At 33.7% G+C, this 23,624-nt stretch overlaps 1 protein-coding gene and 1 pseudogene across 1 annotated transcript; both read right to left on the bottom strand.

Moving 5' to 3' along the window:
- Nucleotides 1–332: 332 nt before the first annotated feature.
- On the bottom strand, nt 333–874 carry LOC147789929 (polygalacturonase-like). The gene is made up of 2 exons (XM_087129410.1): nt 728–874; nt 333–641 (listed from the first exon to the last, which is right to left on the bottom strand). The coding sequence occupies exons 1-2, from the start codon at nt 872–874 to the stop codon at nt 333–335; spliced, it is 456 nt and encodes a 151-aa protein (XP_086985536.1).
- A 17,402-nt stretch (nt 875–18,276) lies between these two features.
- LOC147789928 (exopolygalacturonase-like) overlaps nt 18,277–23,624 on the bottom strand; it is a 29,922-nt pseudogene continuing 24,574 nt past the window's right edge.

Genomic DNA, 23,624 nt, shown 5'->3' with positions numbered 1-23,624 from the left:
GAGGACGTTGATATGGAAGTTCTTGCTATCAAGTGATGTTATTCTCTTAACGGTTGAATTGGTGATGAAGTTGAACCTCAAACTCTAAACATTTTGTATAATCAAATAATATTTTGTGAGAGTCGGTAATGAAGCTAAAAATTTGAACAGAACCCAATAAAATTGAAAACTCAAAAAAAATTCACTTCTTCACTTGATTGTTTAAAGATTATCCTCTAGAAAATGAAGAACATTTACCAAATCGTAAATGTCAGAACATTAGAGAAGACATGTAAGAAGCCCTTTCAAAAACAACAAGATGCATGAGATTGAGAAGGAAAGCTAAAGGCATATTACTTACAACAGGGAGTTTGGGCACAATTTATGCTTTGTGGCAAATCATTCCTTTTCCAAGCTGCCTTTCCTTGGCCATCAAAAACTCCTTCACCTGATAATGTCAATCTATCAACACGTGCAAAAGTGATCCAATTATCTCCCTGAAGACTTTTTTGTGTCTGCAATGTTCCTCCAAATTGAAAGTCAATTGGGCTATTACAAGGTCCTTCAAACTTCCCTTGCTTTACTTTAAATATCCCTTTCGGAATAAAAATTGCACTAGAACGATTGGACGTGAATGCATCCTTCCATGCATTTCCTAAAGCCTACATTTCACAAGTAACAAAAACTTATATCAAACAATTGATCAGCTTAACTAGTGATAATATTGATGTTCATATTGTATATTTACCTTCGTGATGTCAGTACCAGACACTATGTTACCATATCTTTTCAAAGGAAAAACAACATCGGCACTAGATTGAGCATCGACGGTAAGAGCTAACAATAGTAACATCAAAATTGTAGCAGCCAAGAAACTCGATTTGATCGTACTCATGAAGCCTGTGCTTTCTTTTCTTTTTTATGTATATGGTTTGAAAACTAGTGAGAGACAATGATATTTGGTTTTAGATTTGGAACTTTTTATTTATTTAATACAAATTGAAAAATAGGCATAAGTTGGGATGGAACTAAAAGAAGTTATGGATCCATTTCCCTCTCTTAATCCAAACATAAATTGATAACTAAAAGTTGTTTATCGTTTCTGTAAGTTGCTCATTAATGGTTGTGTTGTAATATCTCTCTCACTAGCCTTTGAATGGTTGAATCTCAAATAAACTGGGCATTGGCCAAACCCAACGAAGTACTAGCTTTGGGGCCACAAACATTTTTATTTATGACTACATTGGTTAGAGACTGTTGGACTACATTGGTTAGAGACTGTTTTCAACCTAAAATCGTTAGAAATAAGACTTGTACAAAAGGGGGGGGGGGGGGGGGGAAAGCAAGAACCCGTTAAACCGATTAGTGCAATGTCCCAGGAACAGGATTTGAACCAAATTTTTTAGTATGAATTTGACACCCAGTGGCTCGAGCATTTTCCGACATCTTTTGCACTATGACCACATTATTTATTCCTCATAAAGTGTTTCAAAGAAGAGAGATTATTCTTACCGATCAACCTGAGTTGTTTTTAGCATGTTTTGCTTTACCCACATGTTTGTTAAGAAAATTTCAAGAGGTTGCCAAACATAATATTGTTCCAAACTAAACATGCTTAAAATGGTAGGCATATTATAGGCATATTATGGTAGGCATACGCATAAAATGACTTGTATGACTATAATAAAGCAACAAAATGGCTTGTGCATATTATAGGCATATTATGGTAGGCATACGCATAAAATGACTTGTATGACTATAATAAAGCAACAAAATGGCTTGTCTCAAAGTATGGTATGTCCCTCAAATGGTAGGCATATTGAATGGGCTAAAAGAGTCACTCTCACCCATGTAAATTAAAGGACAAGCTCCCACATGTAGGAGTTCATAACTCACTCAGGATTAAGTTTGAGTCGCATATGATCATAATGTGAAATATTAATCTTCTCAATTAACGGATTTATAAAGAAAGATTAAATATTTCTTGGTTCAGTCTTATACAAACTCATTGTATAGTATACTCCCACTTACATATCTCCACAGGAACAATTTGGATCAAATCATTTGTAACCATTACAAAGTGAGCCATATCAATAGTGTTACCACGATAAAGAACCTAACTTTATTCATATACTATAGACTCTTTAGGTTATTACTGGAACACAATTCTATTGTATGTCAACCACATACGGTTCAAGATTATATTAATAATGTTGGATTTTGATACCATGGATAACAATTAAATTACAAATAAAATAATAAAAATTATAGTTAAAAAGTAAATTAATTACCCGGCTTTAGGGCATAAATCCCAACAATCTCCCACTTACTCTATACCCAACATGTTCTCTCACTTGCCCTATTGAAGATGGGACATGTCTCCTAATCCTAGACATTCTAGATGACCCTCAAACACTTTAAACCTAGAGAGTCATTTTATATAAAACAAAATAATTATCATTAAAAGTCATTTTGGTCATTACCAATGATGCTTTCTCTCTCAATATCATTCTTTATAGATTGATCTTTTATAATTTCCTTAATATTAGTCTTTGTATCACTATCATCACAATGAGAGTGACAAACTAAATCACATGTGAAACACCTCCCAAATGTTTAAGAAATTATTATAGTCATACCAGTCATTTTGTTGCTTTAAAAGAAAAAAATGTTCCGTATACCATACTTCACAATCTAAGGTAAAATTGATCTTAACCTAAATTTTCTAAATTTATGTAACTAGTGTACCACTTAAAGATCAAATCTTTAACTCCATACACAATAAAAAAATTCTCATTATCCATGGATACTTTGAGAAAACTTTAATTTTTCAGGTCATACATTAGTTTAACTAATATAATTTAATTAACTATATATTTAAGGTTAATTCTCATCTATGCATTAATTATCTCCCACTCAGGAAAAATAATTAATCATACTCTCAACATTTGAGGTTACTTAGGATACTATTCCTCTGACTTCATATTTCAATGATATTATCATTCTTTGAAGTCTTGCATCAAATATTTGACAATTTTGTCAATATAATATATATGAGTCAATATTGACATTTATCCTTAAATTTCTATTTTTAGGAGATACAAAATTATTCCAAATCTATTTATGGTAGAGTGAAAGATCACATCAATTCATAAGGAGTAATATGTCTCCAATTTAAAAAAAAATTGAGAAAATCCACTCATCAATTAGTAATTTTCTTGTTTTCACAAGCTCATTACAATTTATTTAAAGTTAAAGGTTATCAAACCTTCTATTAAAAAATCTATAGGTTAAATTCATTTCATAAATCAACTTTTACTTCTTTAGCAAATATTTTGGTTTTGAATTTGAATAATAAATCCATATAATAATATGTGCAGATGTATCCTCTTAGATTTCTTTTCACAAAAAGAATTCTAAATATTTATTCAACATATCTTATATATACAAAAATGAATTAGAGAATAATAATAGACTCTAGAATTACAATAGGAGAGAAAGTCTACTTCTAGCTACTTTCTCCCATTAAGTTCAACTCTTTGTCATGAGTCTTGTTTTGAAGATCTATATCTTCTTATCTATACATAATTTTCCTTTTGTAGGTCAATTCATATCGTATGAGTTTAACCTCATCAAGAATATCTACAAATCTCTGGATTTTATGACTTAAAAATATTTATCCTTCGTCATCATCCCTCGTAACTATTTTGAGGGTAATAAGTCCTTAAATTGGTCATCTAACATGACAATTTGAATTTTAGTAGGATTGAATCATCTCATAATTCCCCCACTACGATGAGACTTATCGAATTAATGACTAGGATCCACTTGACTCTCAAGGGAAATTAAATTGTTAACAACTTTGGTTAACTATTAAGGTCTCCACTTGGAACTATTTAATTAACACTATCTGTTGGATGGTGGGACTATGATGAAAGTCCCACATCGACTAATTTAGGGAATGATCATGGGTTTATAAGTGAGGAATACTAACTCCATTGCTATGAGGCCTTTTTAGGAAGCCCAAAGCAAAGCCATGAGAGCTTATGTTCAAAGTGGACAATATCATACCATTGTGGAGAGTCGTGTTCATCTAACATATCTCACCTTATTATAAGTGTATGTCCTTCTATGAACTTCTTTAGAAAATTACATTTGTCATACCAATATGTTTTTCTATTTAGAATTAAATAAAATACTATTTTGTTTCTCTTTAGGAGTAGCCTACACTTGGCATAATTTTGAGCATATTTGTCTTAGCATATATGCTTGATTACAATTATTGAAGTGTTGTAAACTAAGTTTACTACATTTCCATAATTCCAAAAATTGTCTCATAGAATATTTTGAAGGCAATCATGTTCACTATGCAATCTCGGTTGCATATCGTAACAAGAGTTCAATAATACTGTATAATTTTTTTTTAATACGTGACTATATCTAATATAGTATTGTTTTCTCCTCTTACATCACAATTTTACAAAATTGTATTATGTTGAGAGTTGGAAATAAATTCCACCTTCTATCAACTAATTTTAGTACACAATGTTCTCGTACTATTGACAGATGTCCTTCTCGTACTATCAACTAAACCTTAAACCCTAAACCCTAATACCTACCACCAAGAAGGAAAATATAAACTAACTAAATCTAGTGAATAAAATAAAATATACTACTATTCAAATTTAAAATATCTAATATATATTCCCTAACTAATATATTCTTCAATATTAAATGATTACCTATATTCAATAACTAATTCAAACTAGAAAGAAGTTGCACTAAATTCTGACATCTACATCATCAAGTATTTTCCAAGAATTACATATCAAGTGTAATGAAAAATAAATCTTGGTAGTAGATCTTATATCAGCTATAAGGGGTGTCATCTAGTCTCCACAAAAAATCTAGTAAATCAAATTTACTTTCATTTAGTTTTTTTTCCATAGAGTAATTTGAAAAATTTCTTTCACTATAAGCTAGGAACTATTTCCTATCAATAGCTTTGGTCATAAAATTTTTCTTAAATTTTATAATACTTAATTTGGAGATCATTTAAATAATTATCTAAATTTAGCTTCTATGGACTTAAACATCTCATATGTTTTTTGTCTTTTTCTTATCTTTTAGTCATGACATCCAACATATTAACTAGAAAATATGAACAAAGCTTTCTCATCACCTTTGATTTATCAATCATGTGCTCTTCGAATAATTCGATTCACAATAGGTCTTGAGAACATTTCAAAATAAAGACAAAAAAAAAAAAAAAAAAAAAACACTTCCATCATAGTGCTAATATTATTTTTTCAAGTATTAAAATTTTCTCAACACAGTAGTGAAAATTAAACAATGGAGAGATCTTGAACATTATATTTGAAATATATAAAATATTATTTAATTACAAAGTTCAAATATAAAATATTATTTAATTAGAAACCATCAACTATCCATTCAATTTGAGCATGAGAACAAACAATTTTATAAATTGAACCCTATAAATCATTTCTAATGCTATGGTACTTTAGTGATTTAGAACAAGTGCAGCCGTAGGGTAGGTCAAGTGTTCCTTCACTAAACTGATACAATCTCAACCAAACATTATATCAGAATAACTCTTATTCCTATAATATTTAATTACCATTAGTTCAATCGAGAACATCATTAACAACCTTAATGATCTATTCGTAAATGTAACCCATCATTTTAGATCTTGTAATTTTATACCAACAAGTGCCGCCGTAGGGTAGGTCAAGTCTTGGAAATATAATTACTATCTAATCATTCCCAAGAGTTCACCCTGATATTGACCCATGCAAACACCTTCCGTATGGGGACGGTCCAAAAGCCGCCATGAGGCCCCGCATGGATCTCACGTTATGAACCAATAATGGAGACCATAGGATATGTTGACACATTTCCTTCTCTCATTTACTATAAATACTTTCTCAAGATTCACGTTGATATTTACTCATGCAAACACCTTCCATGGGGGATGGTCTAAAAGCTGCCACGAGGTCCCGCATGAATCTCACGGTGTGAATCAATAATAGAGAACGTAGGATATCCTGACATGTGTCCTTAATATCTTTATATTGACCGATGTCCTCCACCTAAGTATTTTGAAATAGGGTTTTCTATTACTCAGACAAATTAGACTAATCTCATTTATCTAAGTTTTCAATCTACCCTTTCAGAACCCTCATGTTTGTTGGATTGCTTTTAACGTGAATTGCAAAGTTTTTAAACTATTAAAGAAAACTAATCACATCGTGAGCTTGCTTAATGAAATTAAATAAAATTTGACTAATTCAACTCCCAAGTCGGTTCTGAGGTACAAGTGTTCCATTTCTGTCAGCTTAAATACCTCAGCCTAGCCAAAACCTTCCTTAGACAGAGTTCCCTTGTAGTCAATTTTTATTTAAAATTCATTCCTCTTTAATTAACTATTAATTACAAGATTAATGAATGAATTAAACTGTCTTTAGGATCTAGGATCCTATTGAAAACTAATTCCCTTCTAGAATAATCTTAAAAATCTAGCATTTTAAACCCTTTAAAATTAAATTTAATAGATTACTCAAATTCTAATTATATTAGAACAAACCATAATCGTATTAGGTAAATAGCATGCATTCAATTTAAGAAATAAATATCCTAATTTAATTTTCAAGCATAACAATTATACTCAAATGCATATGGAAAATACATCCTAATTAAGAAATCATCTTATTTATATAAGAAAACAACTTAATAAAAAAAATTTCAAATATAACATTTATATTTAAAAAAAAAACAATTAAAATGCATGATTATGCTTAACCTATAATGGGATTTTAAACTAAATGACATACCAGATGTATTTAATCAATCAATTTAAAACATACATCATATGCATAATTAAATTATAAAAAATCAAAATTGACCAGCATGTATAGCATATCTTAGAAATTGAAAATGAATTAAATTACAATAATTTAGATGGAAGACATGTCTTGATTTTCAAGATCTTTTATGTTTGGAACAATTCCAAATTTAATAAAACTAGATTTTAAGATCTTTCCTATTGTAACCAATTCCAAATCTAATAAAATTAGGGTTCGAGATTTTTCCGATTGATGGTGTTAATATAACACATGCGGAAGCAATTTGGATCTTAGGCACTTTTAGAACATCAATTATAGTAAATAACTAGCATGTTCATAAGTATTAAAACTTAATGAGTTTGAATACTAACCTTTTATAGTTCAAATTCCTTTTTCCTCACGAACCGGTTTCGAACTACCTCTAGTGTCTTCTCCACTATCCTCCGGCCTTAGAACGGAATTGTTGAATCCGGTAAGTGACTAAACTTGGGAGGGATTTTGTATATATGAAGAGAGTGTTTGTTAGAGGTTTTTCTCAAGGTTTTTCACCAAGAAGAAGAATACCTTCCATGTATCATAATCACTCTATTTAAAGAGTCATGTTTGCATGTTCATGCAAATTTGAGATCACCAAATTTTGACACTCAAAATTCCACTCAAATGTTTGGGATTATGTGGCAAGCATGCATGTTTGAGTTAACCAAATTTTGACACTCAAAATTCCACTCAAATGTGTGGGTTTATTTGGCAAGCATGCAAGTTTGGTTAAACCAAATTTTGACACCTCAAAATTCCACTAACATGTATTTTTCCATTAAATGAAGTCAACATTTTGACTTTCTTCATTTTAATTCAACAATTAATTTGAATAATTAGTTTAACTATTTAATTAATATTTAATATTAATTCAAATGCCAATCCCAATCAATTTCGACACATAATCAATTCCGACACTTATTTAAATATCTCAGATTCTCTCTTTTTGTTTAATTCGTAAATAAAACAAAAATGCGGTTAAATATATCGTATATATGTAGCGCATATTCCCTAGTTTGAATTCGAACATTTCAAACTCACTCGTCACACTGTTCTAAGGTTTAGTCCGATATGAGCTAGCAGAGGGACCTAATGGACCTATAGATCATGGGCTCCAATGATCCAAGATTAACAGGTTAGACTCATTAACCTGCTTAACCAACATTCGTTAACTACTAGGACACTCCACTATAGCCTAGTAGTTGCACTCCCCTCACTATAGATATATTTCTGTCCATTTGATATAACCATGATTAGTAAGTCGATCCTTCACAGGTTGTTCGTAACTAGAGCTGGGTCAATTTACCGTTTTACCCCTAAAGTTACTTCTTGTTCCTTATGTCTCACTAATCCTCTAATGAACAATTGGTTTGTGGTCCAACCAGTAAACCGAATCCCTCTCAGGCCAATGAGAGGGTGGGGCCCCTTGTTCAAGACTTGGAGTCAGTGCTTAAGGGAACTACCTCTCTTCTATCCGTGAAAGCGGGTAGGAGTGAATTCCATCTTGCACCCCACGTCCCTAGCCATTCACCCAGTCTTACCCCTGAAATGGGAGGCCTATTGAATCGGCGAACTAGAGCCACTCTCACCCATACAAATCTAAGGATAATTCCGAACAAACAGGAGTTTATGGTTAGCTCAGGATTAAAACCGAGTTACCTAGGTTATCGAATGAAAAGAAAATCAGTCTCAACAGTAAACGACATTATAAAGTGAGAGTGGTTTTCTTCATGGTCCGATCTTATGCAATACTCATTGCATAGGACGCCCCCACTCACATATCTCCACATGTACAATTTAGTGATCACATGAGCTTACGAAATAGAATGTTTTGGATCTATGAATGATTACGAAATAGAAGGTTATTTATGATGAGCTTACGCTTAATCAGTTATGTATACATGAGTGACGTCACTAATTAGGTTAAAGAAAATTAGGGTCGTTACCGTTGTTAAAAGTTAACTCTTAAGGTTAAATTGGTAATCATCTCCATCGATTAAGCAAATTATGAACTTGTTGTAAATTGTCATAATTTTTTTTTATTTAATTTAGTTATTAACTCTCATCCCATGTATAGCTGTTTTGGTTAAATAAAAATATTAATTTAGTTATTTAATCTTTAACCATTTTAAGTAATATCTTATTTATTTTGGTTATTAATCCTCATTTAGTATATATATAACATTCATATTCTACATGAATTATCCCTATATAAAGGGTTTGTCTAGGAGATTGAGGATATCGGAATTTGATTGAGTTTGTGTGTCACATTGTATTTTGAGTGACATTTTGGAGAAACTTTTTGGTAAGAGACTTTGTAGCGTGAGAGTGAAGTATTCACTTGTAAACACTTTGATTATTAGTGATTGGTGGCTATACGTGGATGTAGGGGAATTTCTTGTCTCTGAACCACATAAATCTTTGTCTTTTTGTTTAAATTTTATTAGTTGGTGTTGTGAGTACATTTGATCTTGCTTCCACTATTGGTACAACAATTGATATCATAGTTTTGTGGTTGTAGCATTTCGGCGCATAACAAATGGTATCAGAGCTTTGAAGGTTGTATCATTTTTGTACAAGTGGTATCAAAGCATGGTTGTGATATTTGGGGTATTCTAAAAGTTTTGACCCCATCAACTACAAAACATGCTCACAATCGTGCTTATTTTCTTGAAAATCAATTTTCAAGAATTGTATTTTTCTACTTTCATCCAGATTACTTGTTACAAATGGCAGAATCATCTGATATTAAATCAGGATGTGGATCGAGAATTTTGAGTTTTAATCTTGAAGTAGAAAAATTTGATGGAATCAATAATTTTGGTGTTTGGCGCAAAGTTACTGATTTGTTGGCCATGCAAGACCTTGATGCTTCTCTCGTAGCGGAGATGCCTGAAAACATAATGAAAACATGACAGACGCATAATTATGTATGACTCAAATTTGATCTTGGTTATAACATATGTGAAGATGGAAAGCTCAAAGATTGGAATTGAGAAGTTCAATTGATCCAATTTTGGTTTCTAGAAGATGTAGATGGAAGATTTTCTGTACCAGAAAGATCTCCATGAATCTCTATTGGGGTGAAACCGAATATCATAACCACAGAGCAGCGAAAGCTCAAGGATCGGCAGGCCTTAGGGTTTATTTGGTTGACACTGTCCAAAAATGTGGCGTTTCACATTATCAAGGAGAAGATAATGTAAGTTCTATTGAAGGCGCTATTAAATAGGTACGAAAAACCGTTGAGTATGAACAAGGTGTATTTGATTCGAAGATTTTTCAATCTACAAATGTCTGAAGGTAGATCTGTTGTGGATCATATAAATGAATTCAATATGATTTTAAGTCAACTGAGTTCGGTGGAAATTAATTTTGAAGATTAAATTAAAGAACTGATTTTGATGTCCTCTTTACAGTTGTGGGATACTGTTGTTGTCGCGAACAACCGTTCCCAAATATCTAATAAGTTGAAGTTTAATTAAATTTGAGATTTAGTTCTCAGCGAAAGTATTTGAAAACGGAAAATTAAATTGGAGATTCTTAAGGCAATGCTCTTAGTGTTGATCAAAGGGGAAAAAGTAAATGAAAGAGCCCAAACAAACAAGGACGATGAAAATCAAAGAACCGAAAAAAATCTCCAAACATGCTAAACGTAACGTGTTGCAATAATTCTTATTGTGGACAGCTCGATTGAATCTTGGATTTTGGATTTAGGCGCATTATTCCATTCTACTCTAAGTAAGAAATTGTTTCAAAATTTCAAATCCGAATTTTTTTTTAAGGTGTATCTTGCCGACAACAAAAACCTTGATGATTGAAATGAATGGAGATGTCTGCAAACAAACTCGAGTAAGAAATCAGGACATTAAAGAAGTTTAGATATATTTCTGGTCTCAAGAAGAATATAATCTCTATGAATTAGTTGGATAGCACATGTTATGCACCAGAATTTGGAAAAAGTTCGTGAAAGATTGTGAAGGGTTCCATGGTCAGCACATGACACAAAATTTGATATATACGTAGAGTGCATAAACATGGTTGTCGTAAAGTGGAATCATGAGGGATGATTAAATGGTGAGAACCTACAACCCTGAACCATGAAAGACTCAAGGAGTCAGGAATTATGAGAGTGGAGACTTGAGTCCCTACCAAGACCGCCTAACCACCCTTGAGACCTAGAAGGCCACCTTAGTACCTCAGGATGTAGAAGAAAGATTTCTAAACCGATAGTAGCTGGTATGGCGTTCAACTAGTTTCCACTCACCTTTCCACTCTTGTACGATACCATCAAGCGAGGTGTTACATTGGTTAGGATTGTGATACTCAGTGGTAGATTGACTATTCTGCATGGTGGGTCCATCCTATGGTAGAACATTGAACACGCAAGTAGTTAGAGGTTAACCTGCACATAAGATTCTTCCTATCGGAGGATTTCCTATGGGAGGATGTTGATCATGCAGGTTGTTGGGTTTTATGTTCTAAAACTCATAGTTTGTAAATAAAAACATATTCTATTTTCAATAAAGTTATCATTGATGTTTATTCAGTAAAGATTGTTATTGAATAAATTGTATTTTACTATCGTTAATCTAAATCCAATAAACTAAGAATACTCTAGCTATAGTATGATTACTTGAACTATATGTAGAAACATAAGAGTGGATCAAGTTCAAGTATATAGTCAAAATGATCTATAGTACAGGGATAAGGCTGAGTACCTTATCTTGGGGACACTATGGATGCGGCCCACTTTTGTATATGACATAACAATGTGATCACTAAATTGTACATGCGGAGATATGTGAGTGGAGGCGTCCTACGCAATGAGTATTGAATAACATTGGACCATGAAGAAAATCACTCTCACTTTATAATGTTGTTTACTGTTGAGACGGATTTTCTTTTCATTCAATGACCTAGGTAACTCTATCTCAATCCTGAGCTAACCATGAACTCCTGTTTATTCAAAATTATCCTTAGAATTGCATGGGTGAGAGTGACTCGAGTTCGCCGACTCAATAGGTCTCCCATTTCAGGGGTAACACTAGGTGAATGGCTGGGGCGTGGGGTGCAAGATGGAATTCGCTCCTACCTACTTTTGGGGATAGAAGAGAGGTAGTTCCCTTAGGTACTGACTCTAGGTATTAAACAAGGGGCTCACCCTCGCATTGGCCTGAGAGGGATTCGTTTTACTAGTTGGACCACAAACCAATTGTTCATAAGAGGATCACTGGGACATAAGAAACAAGAAGTAACTTCAAGGGTAAAACAGTTAATTGACCCAGCTCTAGTTACGACGAGTGTTGGTTAACAAGGTTAATGAATTTAACCGGTTAATCTTGGATTGTTGGAGCTCATGATCTATAGGTCCATTAGGTCCCTCTACTAGCTCATATCAAACTAAACCACAGAACAGTGTGACGAGTGGGTTCGAAGTGTTCGAATTCAAATTAGGGAATATGCGCTACATATATACGATATATTTAACCCTTTTTTTGTTTTATTTATGAATTAAATAAAAAGAGAGAATCTGAGATATTTAAATAAGATTTAAATATTTTAATCAAATATTTGTCGAAATTGATTGGGATTGGGATTTGAATTAATATTAAATATTAATTAAATGGTTTAATTAATCATTTAATATTACTTAATTTGAAATTAATTATTCAAATTAATTGTTGAATTAAAATGAAGAAAGTAAGAAGGTTGGCTTCACTCCATCGAAGAATCCATGTTTGAGTTAGTGGAATTTTGGGATGTCAAAATTTGGTTTAACCAAACTTGCATGCTTGCCAAATAAACCCACAAACAAATTTGAGTATTATTTTGAGTGTCAAAATTTGGTAAACTCAAACTTGCATGTTTGCCACATAATCCCAAACATTTGAGTGGAATATTGAGTGTCAAAATTTTGTGATCTCAAATTTGCATCAACATGCAAACATAACTCTATAAATAGAGTGATCAAGGTACATGAACTTCTCCCTTCCAAAAACCATGAGAAAAACTCTCACAAACTCTCTCTTCATATATACTAAATCCCTCCCAAGTTTAGTCACTCACCGGATTTCACAATCCCGTTCTAAGGTCGGAGAATAGTGGAGAAGACACTAGTGGTGGTTCGAAACCGATTCGTGAGGAAAAAGGAATTTAAACTACAAAAGGTTAGTACTCAAACATCTTGAGTTTTAATACTTATGAACATGCTAGTTATTTACTATAATTGATGTTCTAAGAGTGCCTAAGATCCAAATTGCTTCCTCATGTGTTATATTAACATCATCAATAACTTTTCGAGCTGGCTTGTATCGAAAAGTAGCACGCCCCAACCTTGGGCGATCTCATGGCCTGTGCGACGGGTTTGCCAGTTCACTCCTCCATCGACGACAAGCAGGCTGACACTCACCATGTTCCTCACCTGGTACAAAGTTATATGTCGTAGCGCCTCATCCTTAGATGTCGGATACCGCTATGAAGGTTAAATCTTCTGCCCAAGTGTGTGTACCAAGACTGTGAAACTCTAGAGCCTATAGAGTAAGCTGGTGGTTCCCTACTCTGACATGGATGCGATAAGAGCCTATAAGTATGTTGCTTATTGAATATATTTATACTCATTCCTATTTACATTTCTTTTTCAGGTCCGTGAAGCTACAGATCGTGGCGATAAGGTTCTCGGGAGCTTAGAAGTCACAGAGGAATTGTCGACTTGAGGTGTTTTTGATATGAACCAAGAGACATCAATCATACAATATACTTCAATGTAGCATGAACTGAAACATCTTTTGATAATTTTGACAACCTAAGGCAAGAACACTTGATTGAGATTCGAATCACTCCACAAGCAAGATCGATCATGTCTAGCTTGAATGACTCTTGTTGATCAAATATCTCAAACACTTATTTGAGATTCGAATCACTCCACAAGCAAGATTGATCATGTCGAGCTTGAATGATTCTACATGCAATCTAAACTACATAGAATTGCAAAGAAACTTAGCCATTGGCTAAAGAAAAGCACAAATGCTTCTTTCTACATTTCCCAAGTCTACTTACAAATACAACATACATGGCTTTATATAGCCTCAAAATGAAACTATTAAAGACATTCCAAGAGTTGTAACATTCATACTTAATGGCGATAATTAACCATTATGTAATTGTAACCTAAAGTAAATTAAAAGTCTTAAATAACAATCAAACTTCATTCCTCTTCAATGTGGCATGAATTGCTTGATAATTTTGACAACATTTTCTTCACATCTTCATTGAAGTATATTGTATGATTGATGTCTCTCGGTTCATATCATTCTCCACTTCTTCAAGAGGATTCGTCCTCGAATCTATTTGTGAAACTTTGCTGCAAAAAAAAAAAAAAAAAAAAAAAAAAAAAAGATATGGAATTATAGACGACCTCGCAACACTCTCTCACGTGTATACACTCAAGGAATTTTAGGCCACTCTGTTTGCACTCATTTACACAAATGAAGCTCTCATTCTCACCTCTCAAATTTTTTTAGTAGAGCCCAGATTGGATTTTTTTTATTTTGGGTCGATTAAAAACTATAAAGATAAAAACAAATTGAAAATAAACGCAAAGGAAACATATATCCGATCTTGAGCCTGAAGCTCTGATACCAAATGATATGATAAGGAATCAACTACAAGGGGAGTAAGATTCGGATTACCTTGTTGATCGAATATCTCAAGTCAAGAACACTTTGTTTGAGATTTGAATCACTCCACAAGCAAGATTGATCATGTCTAGCTTCAATGATTCTTGTTGATCAAATATCTCAAGACAAGAACACTTGATTGAGATTCGAATCACTCCACAAGCAAGATTGATCATGTCGAGCTTGAATGATTCTACATGCAACCTAAACTACATAGAGTTGCATAGAATGATATGAACCAAGAGACATCAATCATACAATAACTCTAAATTACTCTAAATTGCAACCCACCCAAAATTTACAACAATCAAACTTCATTCTTCTTCAATGTAGCATGAATTGAAAAATCTTTTGATAATTTTGACAACCTTCTCTTCATATCTTCATTGAAGTATATTGTATGATTGATGTCTCTTGGTTCATATCAGTTTTTCTAGACTACGTACATATAGTTGTCACTTAATACATGTCATATTTGTTGGAATTTATGCCCTAAAGCCTCGTAATTAATTATTTAGTTTTTAACAATAATTTTTATTAGTTTATTTGTAATTTAATTGTTATCCATGGTATGAAAATCCAAGGTTATTAATGTAATCTTGAACCGTATTTGGTTGACATACAAGAGGATCGTGTTCAAGTAATAACCTAAAAAGTCTATAGTATATGGATAAAGTTGGATGCCTTATCTTGGTAACACTATTGATACGACCCACTTTGTAATGGTTACAAATGATTTGATTCAAATCGTTCATATGGAGACATGTAAGTGGGGCTACCCTATACAATGAGTTTGTATAAGACTGGACCAATAAATGTTTAATCTCTCTTTATAAATCCGTTAATTGAGAAGATTAATATTTCACACAATGATCATATGCGAGTCGATCTTAATCCTGAGTGAGTTATGAACTCCTGCCAGTGAGGGCTTGTTCTTTAATTTACATGGGTGAGAATGGCTCTTTAGGCCGATTCAATGTGCCTACAATTTTAAGGACTTGACCAATCAGGGAGTTTGAAACATAATATCATGAGATGAAATTCACTCTTTTCCAGATGAGGAAACTAGATGAGTTGTTCTCTTAAGTACTGATTTCGGGACTTGAACAATGGGGCCCCACCTTCTCTCTGGCCCAAGAGGGACTTGGTTTATGATTGGATCATAAACAAATTGTTTATTAGAGAATCAGTGGTACTTAAGTTGAAAAATGTAATTACAGGGGTAAAACGGACTTTTGACCCAGCTACAATTATGAACAACTCATGAAGGATCGACTTGCTTGTAATGATTATATCAATGGAAATAACTTGTCCTACAGTACATAAGAGTGCAACTCTAGGTCTATAGTGGAGTGACCTATAGTTAATGAATGGAAATTGATTAATTAAAGAGTTTAATTAATTAATTTTGTATTTCTGGAGCTTATAATCGGTAGGTCCATAAGGTTTTCTTGCTAGCTCATAGCAACGTTAAAGGTTCAATTTATTTGAAAGAATATTTGAAGTGTTCAAATTGATATTTAAAATAATTAGATATATTAAATATAAAGGGGAAAATAAATTTAATTTGAAGTGTCAAACTAATATTTATATATTAGATAAATATATTTAATTTGAAGGTTTCAAATTAATATTTAATATATTAAATATATTTAAAAAGAAAAATATATTTATTATATATGATACCATTAAATATGATACATTAAATAAAAATATATTTGAAATTTGAATCAAGTTCAAATTAATTTAATATATATTAGGATATCTTATAATATTTAAATATAGTTTAGATGAGGTATTATATCCTAATAATATTAAATATGTAATTATATTATTTGCAAACATTCTCAGAGTCATAACAGACCAATCTCTCCCCCTTTCTTTGGAGAATGAAATTACATCTGGAGAGATTTTTCCAAACTGATTACATCTTAGGAGACATGAACAGGATTACATCTCAAAAAAAAAAAAAAAAAAAAAAAAAACAAGAACCCCTTAAACGGATTAGTGTAATGTCCCATGAACAAGATTTGAACCAAATTTTTTAGTATGAATTTGACACCCAATGGCTCCAGCATTTTTCGACATCTTTTGCAATATGACCATATTATTTACTCCTCATGAAGTGTTTCTAACAAGGAAAATTATTCTTACGGATCAACATGAGTTGTTTTTAGCATATTTTGCTTTACCCACATGTTTGTTAAGACAATTTCAAGAGGTAGCCAAACATAATATTATTCGAAACTAAACACTCTTAACTTTTGAGTCTTATGATTGAACCACCAAAAGTAGGCAACGTGATTTTTAGAGATAGTTTTCACTCCTAGGAACAATTTAAAACAAGTAACTAATGTGACCATATCATTGAAGATGCAAGGAATTGTGGGGGCCATCAGATGCCAAATTTGGATTCCAAATCCTCGTCCAAATTTTAGGCATGAGATTACATCTTAGGAGGCATGTGAGTAAGGAAAAAGCATGCTACAAAAATTGGTGTTGGTTTGTGTGGATAGTTTTCACTCTTATAAGCAATTCAAGATAAGTTGGTAATGTAGGTATGTCATGGTAGATGCAGGGGAACGTCAAGGGTATCAGTTGCTAGTTGCTGAATCCAAATTTGAAATCGTGGTCCAAATCTTAGCATGGGTACCATTTGCCATTTCCAAATGGCTTAGTTCCTTTTTTTTTTTTTTTTAGATATTATTCTAAACATAAAAATCAAAAGATTTAATTATGTAATAAGGGTTGTTTGAGTTGAATAAATTTATGATCCAATTAACTTACTTAGGCCTCAAAGATATCTCAACTCGACCCAGCTAAACTCACGAACAACAAATATCTTAAGACTTGAAAACACAAAACATAGCATCTTGGATCGAGACCAAGTTTTGTTTTTATTTTCTCTCTTTTGTGATTTATGTTGTTTTTTTGGCCTTATTTAGCACGGATTTGGGCCAATTTTGATGAGTTCCTCTACATTAAACTCCTAGAACATTTAGCTACTTTTGTTATTTAATTTTTCTAGGACTATCGACATTTTTCCTAAAACTAAACTTGGTCGGGATAAATAGGTAGATAATTCAATATTAAATGTAAATTCCTAAAATACATATTAATACTTGTCACTTAATTTTCTAATCTGAAACCTAAATTTTTTCAAGTCATATCCAAAAGTTGCAACGAAAATTACATGATTGACGAAAAAGATAGATTTAAGGACACGACTTGCTAGATTAGTCACCTCTAATGTCAATTCTTCTTTAACGATAATGATGGATGTGTGCCATATGGGACGGATATAGTTAGGAGATTCGATCTAACTTATTGATTCTGTCTAAAAGATTTCTAATGGTAATTGATTTGTTTAGGGTAAAGGGAAAGAGGAGTTAGATGTTTTTGTTGGTTAAAGATTCTTTCCTTGAGTTATGGATTAGTTTTTTTTTAATAATGGTTGTTACAGTTACATTGTCTTATTTCAAATTCAAATCTAGAACAAAAAAATAAGACTGTAACCAGTTTATTATATAAGGTCGAGGTACTAAAAACATTAGGTTGTTCACGACACAAAGTCTCCTTCAAACATTCGACCATCTTATTTATTTCGAAAAGTACAACAAAAGAAACTCAAAAGAATGAGAGTCAAATGGATAGAGGCAGTCTACTTTTTTAATTAAGGCTGTCTATTATTTTGAAGTTCTCTGGCAATGAACAATTCAAGGGACAACATAAGGAGAGGAGCATATCTTGGGGTTCTGCCTTAATGAAATGATAGGTTTCACATTCGTGCATTGGGAGGAAATAGGACATTTTATTCCATTGTAAGTGAGGTCAATGTTGCTTACTTTTACATCGTCACATGGTAAGTGACGGCTGCAAATAAGTTTGATTGCCAGCGGAGTTGCAGAACTTCCTCTAATGTTCTTGAAGCTCACTATACTCATCTTAATTTTTTAAGGAATCTGAAAATTAAAATGAGACAACAAATGGTTTATTTGTGAAGTTGTAATGAAAAAATGAATCAAAGGTTCGAGAATGCGATCTATACCTACCGATTGCACTGATTCCACGGACAATACTCTTGGTCTATTAGAATAGGGTTGCTAACATTGACCATTATAATGTCCAAAAAGTGCATATTGGTGGCGGTGCCGCTAGCCGCAGAAGCTGGCCACGTTTTGATCCTGATACCATTAGTGGTGTTATTTAACGTGCAGTTCTTTACGATGACACCTTCAACAGGTTCTTCGTTAGTGTATCTTCCAAGACTTCCGATGCTTATTCCATGTCCTGGTCCACACGTCACATTGGTGACTTCAATTAGTTTGCTTCAATCTCCAAGAGAAATGCAATCATCTCCAATTGCAATTTTGGACTTTGTGATTGTGATCTTATTTGATCGACCGATGTGTATTCCATTAGTGTTGGGATTGTTTTCGGGTGCCATTATATTGATATTATGGAATGTGAGGTTGTTGCAGCCGATGATGTTGATATAGAAGTTCTTGCTATCAAGTGATGTTATTCTCTTAACGGTTGAATTGGTGATGAAGTTGAACCTCAAACTCTAAACATTTTGTATAATCAAATAATATTTTGTGAGAGTCGGTAATGATGCTAAAAATTTGAATAGAACCCAATAAAATTGAAAACTCAAAAAAAATTTACTTTTTTCGTGGATTGTTTAAAGATTATCCTCTAGAAAATGAAGAACATTGACCAAATCGTAAATGTCAAGACATGTAAGAGGCTCTTTCAAAAACAACAAGATGCATGAGATTGAGAAGGAAAGCTAAAGGAATATTACTTACAACCCGGAGTTGGGCACAATTTATGCATTTGTGGCAATCGTTCCTTTTCCAAGCTGCCTTTCCTTGGCCATCAAAAACTCCTTCACCTGATAATGTCAATCTATCAACACGTGCAAAAGTGATCCAATTATCTCTGGGAAGACTTTTTAGTGCCTACAATGTTCCTCCAAGTTGAAAGTCAATTGGGCTATTACAAGGTCCTTCAAACTTCCCTTGCTTTACTCTAAATATCCCTCTTGGAATAAAAATTGCACTATAACGATTGGACGTGCATGCATCCCTCCATGCATTTGCTAAAGCCTACATTTCACAACTAACAAAAACTTATAGCAAACAATTGATCAGCTCAACTAGTGATAATATTGATGTTCATATTATATATTTACCTTCATGATGTCAGTACCAGACACTATGTTACCATATCTTTTCAAAGAAAAAACAACATCGGCACTAGATTGAGCATCGACGGTAGGAGCTAACAATAGTAACATCAAAATTGTAGCGGCCAAGAAACTTGATTTGATCGTACTCATGAAGCCTTTGCTTTCTTTTCTTTTTTTATGTATATCATTTGAAAACTAGTGAGAGACAATGATATTTCGTTTTAGATTTGGAACTTTTTATGTATTTAATACAAATTGAAAAATAGGAATCAAATTGAGTTGTTTTTAGCATATTTTGTCTTTACCCACATGTTTGTTAAGAAAATTTCAAGAGGACGCTAAACATAATATTGTTCGAAACTAAACACGCTTAAAATTGTAGGCATATTATTGTAGGCATACGCTTAAAATGACTTGTATGACTATAATAAAGCAACAAAATCACTTGTCTCAAAGTATGGTATTGTAACACCAAAAAATGAAAGGAATTAGATCTAACAAGAATAAGCAGCCCATGTAAGACCTAAATGATCAAAAGGGGAGGAATTAAAGGATTAAGGAAGGATGATGATCTCAAGCAAGTCATTTTTATACCCTAACAAGTAATGTTAAGGTGTTTAAGACCTATGTAGAAAGGATTGGAAAGTAAAAGTAAGTGAAAAGGGCAAAAAGGTCATTTTACTAATTATTAAGGACCTTCCCGAATTTTTAGTTGCTTATCTAGAAAGAATTTAGAGATGCTCAAGAAAAAATGACCAACATGAGATAAAAGATTTTTAGAAAAATTATGGATTTTTCAGGAAATATAATATTAAAATATTCGGAAAGCGGGAAATGACCCAAATACCCCTGGAAGAATGTATAATTACGAAAATGGCCCTCTGATGCATCTACAGTGACCATCTGAGAAATATCTCACGAAACTCAAATCCCAGCCGTTGGATCTTCCCCAAATTTGGATATGATCTAGAAGATGGACAGATCATCACATCAAACGGCTATTTTGCAAAACCAAAGTCGGTGAGGCTCTGACTGAAGTAGATATTTCGGGCGGATTTTCCAGAAAATCTAACTGCCAATTCACGACGATTCTGGAGCTTTCAATGTCGGTTTAAGCTTGCCTATAAAGTCTGGAGTATGAGAAACAATATGGAATAAGACTCGAGCAAGGTCGAGCACCCATTCGAGAGTTATGAGAGTTTAGTTTGTGGGTCTCCTACTCTCGGGTTTCTTCCAAATTTGAGAGCAATTCTTCACCATTCCTCCTTAAACTTATTCCAATAGTTTCCAAACAAGATTACCCACAAGTTATATGAAGGAATTGAGAGCTGAAACGTCGTAGAACAAGATACCCATGATATCGGAAATCCGGCGTTTCGAGTGAGTTGCATACCGAGAACGATTTCTGAAAATTAAGGTTCCACACTCAAAGACATTCCTCCAAATCAATTCCTATAGCTTGATGAAAGGATATTTAAGAGGTTCCATGAAGAAATCGAGCCTTGAAAACTCCTAGAATCGGCTACCCGATAAGAAATCCCCTGTTTTAGCTCTGGCGAGGAAAATGATTTTGGACGAACTTTGGAGGCTAATATCTTAGGCTATGATCCAAGAAAATGTATGAAATCAATCTCAAGCTCTTCCTTGTAATAGGCTAATATCTTAGGCTATGATCCACCAAAAGGTATGAAATCAATCCCAAGCTCTTCCTTGTAATATCATCGTTAAGTTTCATGAAGAAATCGAGGGGATAAACGAAGAGATCGGGGCTGTGGAAGGCCACTTCCAGACGGCGGCGCAAAGGACGAACGTGTCTTCTTCCTGTCCAGAGGAAGAAGACGATGACGTGGCCGGTTCAGTTGAACCGGCCAAGTAAGCCCAAAATTTGGTCTTCCCTCAGTGTTTTTCAATTTTAACCCCCTTCCAGGCTAGTTCTCATGATATACCTTTATGGTTCTAGAAACTAGACACAATAAGGAGTCTATAGAAGGAAAAGTGAAGTAATTCAAATACCGGAAGCTCAAGAACGGAGGTCCTGAACATCAACAATGAGGTAAGTAGCCACCTTGGACTTTTCTTAAGAAATACATGTAGGAATCGCTTGGATTTTCATATGAACCATAAACCAAGTATTACACAAGGATCTATGAAAAAAAAAACTCAAAGAACCGTAAGTTAAGGCGCTGAACCGACCAAATTGCTCGGGATTTAAGGAACATTAAAGTAACCCACTAAATGAGCCCTGATGTCTATGAAACTTTAATGATGAGCCTATTATAGCATGTTTAGGTTATATGTGAAATTTAGTGGTCAATGGATAAGGATAATTAGGTAAACCAAGAAACGGGGCAAAATGACCATAATGCCCTTAAGGATCTCTACCTACGGTTCATGAGCTAGATGACCTCCAAATACTATGAAACTCCACAGTAGATGTTATTGTATGATGATTGATGAGGTGGTGAAGTTTGAAAGTCACTGGAACTCGTTAAGTACCAAAACCAAGACTTAGGGGTAAAATGACCATAATGCCCATAAGGAAGACTACCTACGGGTTAAGTCCTAAATGACCTCCCAACATTATGAAATGTTGTATGAATCTTTATCTCATGATGTTGTATAAGGTAATGAAGTTTGGGAATCATTGGGAAACGTTAGATAGCGAAACCAAGATATTGGAAAAAATGTACATCACGATCCACATGACTTTACCTCCTAGGATGACTAACGAGGTACCCATGAAATAAGAAATTCTCCCATAGGTATCCTTGGTTGCTAATAAGATTCTAAGTGTACAAGGTTCCGTTGGACTATTCCTAAGAAGAACCTTTAGGTTCCAACCTTGACCCAAGACGTTATGCATAAACCTAGGATCCCCAAGAGTACAAGGAAACACCTAGATTAATGTAGATGGTATGCTTAACAAGTTGCTAGGATCCATGCTCGGAGTAACCATTATCTCCCATCACGAAGTGTACCACGAGATTCCTATTCCTCTTTAGGTGAGATGCCCTGCTATATGTACCACGAGTAGGTTGTCATGATGGACTTATTATTTTCCTCACCTAAATGAGATGCTCTGCAACACGATATGCTAGCAGGATGCCACGTTTGTGATAATGTCACCTATGCACTCATGGGGAGAAAACTAAGGGTTGCTTTAAAAGTGTTTTCAGGACTAAAACACGATATATGACATGACAACCTCTAACGATTAGTTCCTGAAAACGAAACAAGAAGTCATATCCTAGCTCAAGGTCTAAATATGCTCCAAATCACCAACCATGTCCTATAAGGTTTATTTTATATGACATGAGAATAAGCTCAAGATTTCAAGTTGGTTGGAGCAAGTTTGGAATATAAGCCAAGATGGAACTTAAAGAAACGCCTAAAGAAAACATGTCAAGATTCAAGACCCTTCTAGAATCCTCTAAGGAGCCCATTATGAACTTATGACCTTCTAGAATAATTCAAGCTAGTTATTACGATGGGTTCATATGATCACGAATGTATATAACGACTTACGCCTAAAGAAGATAAGAATCTTAGCAACTTATAAGATTAAGAACCAAGAACAAGTTATACAACCACCAAGACAAGAAGAATGTTAGGTACCACTCAAACATAAGGGACCAAAGTCCACAAGACTCAAAATTCAAGAATGCTAGGTATTAATCTAAGCATGTCTAATTGTGGCCCATAACTCCCACCATGCGGTGCTTTCTAAGGAGGATTTTTTCCTCCTCTAGGTGGGATGCCCTGCACCATGTTTGCTTTGCAGGATGTCACGTTTGGCCTCATTCCCCTCACCTAGATGAGATGCCCTACGCCATGTTATGATTTGCAGGATGCCATGTTCATGTATGCACC

Source organism: Cucurbita pepo, chromosome 12 (assembly GCF_057944985.1).
Source record: "Cucurbita pepo subsp. pepo isolate OVF chromosome 12, ASM5794498v1, whole genome shotgun sequence".
Lineage (NCBI taxonomy): Eukaryota > Viridiplantae > Streptophyta > Magnoliopsida > Cucurbitales > Cucurbitaceae > Cucurbita > Cucurbita pepo.
The sequence above is the reverse complement of the archived record's forward strand: the minus strand, read 5'-3'. Positions and strand labels throughout refer to the sequence as shown.

Excerpts from the sequence above, each read along its gene's own strand:
- LOC147789929 (XM_087129410.1), bottom strand. The coding sequence starts at position 874 with ATGAGTACGATCAAATCGAGTTTCTTGGCTGCTACAATTTTGATGTTA. Across the intron at positions 642-727 it reads CTGGTACTGACATCACGAAG|GCTTTAGGAAATGCATGGAA; the intron begins GTAAATATACAA and ends TGTGAAATGTAG.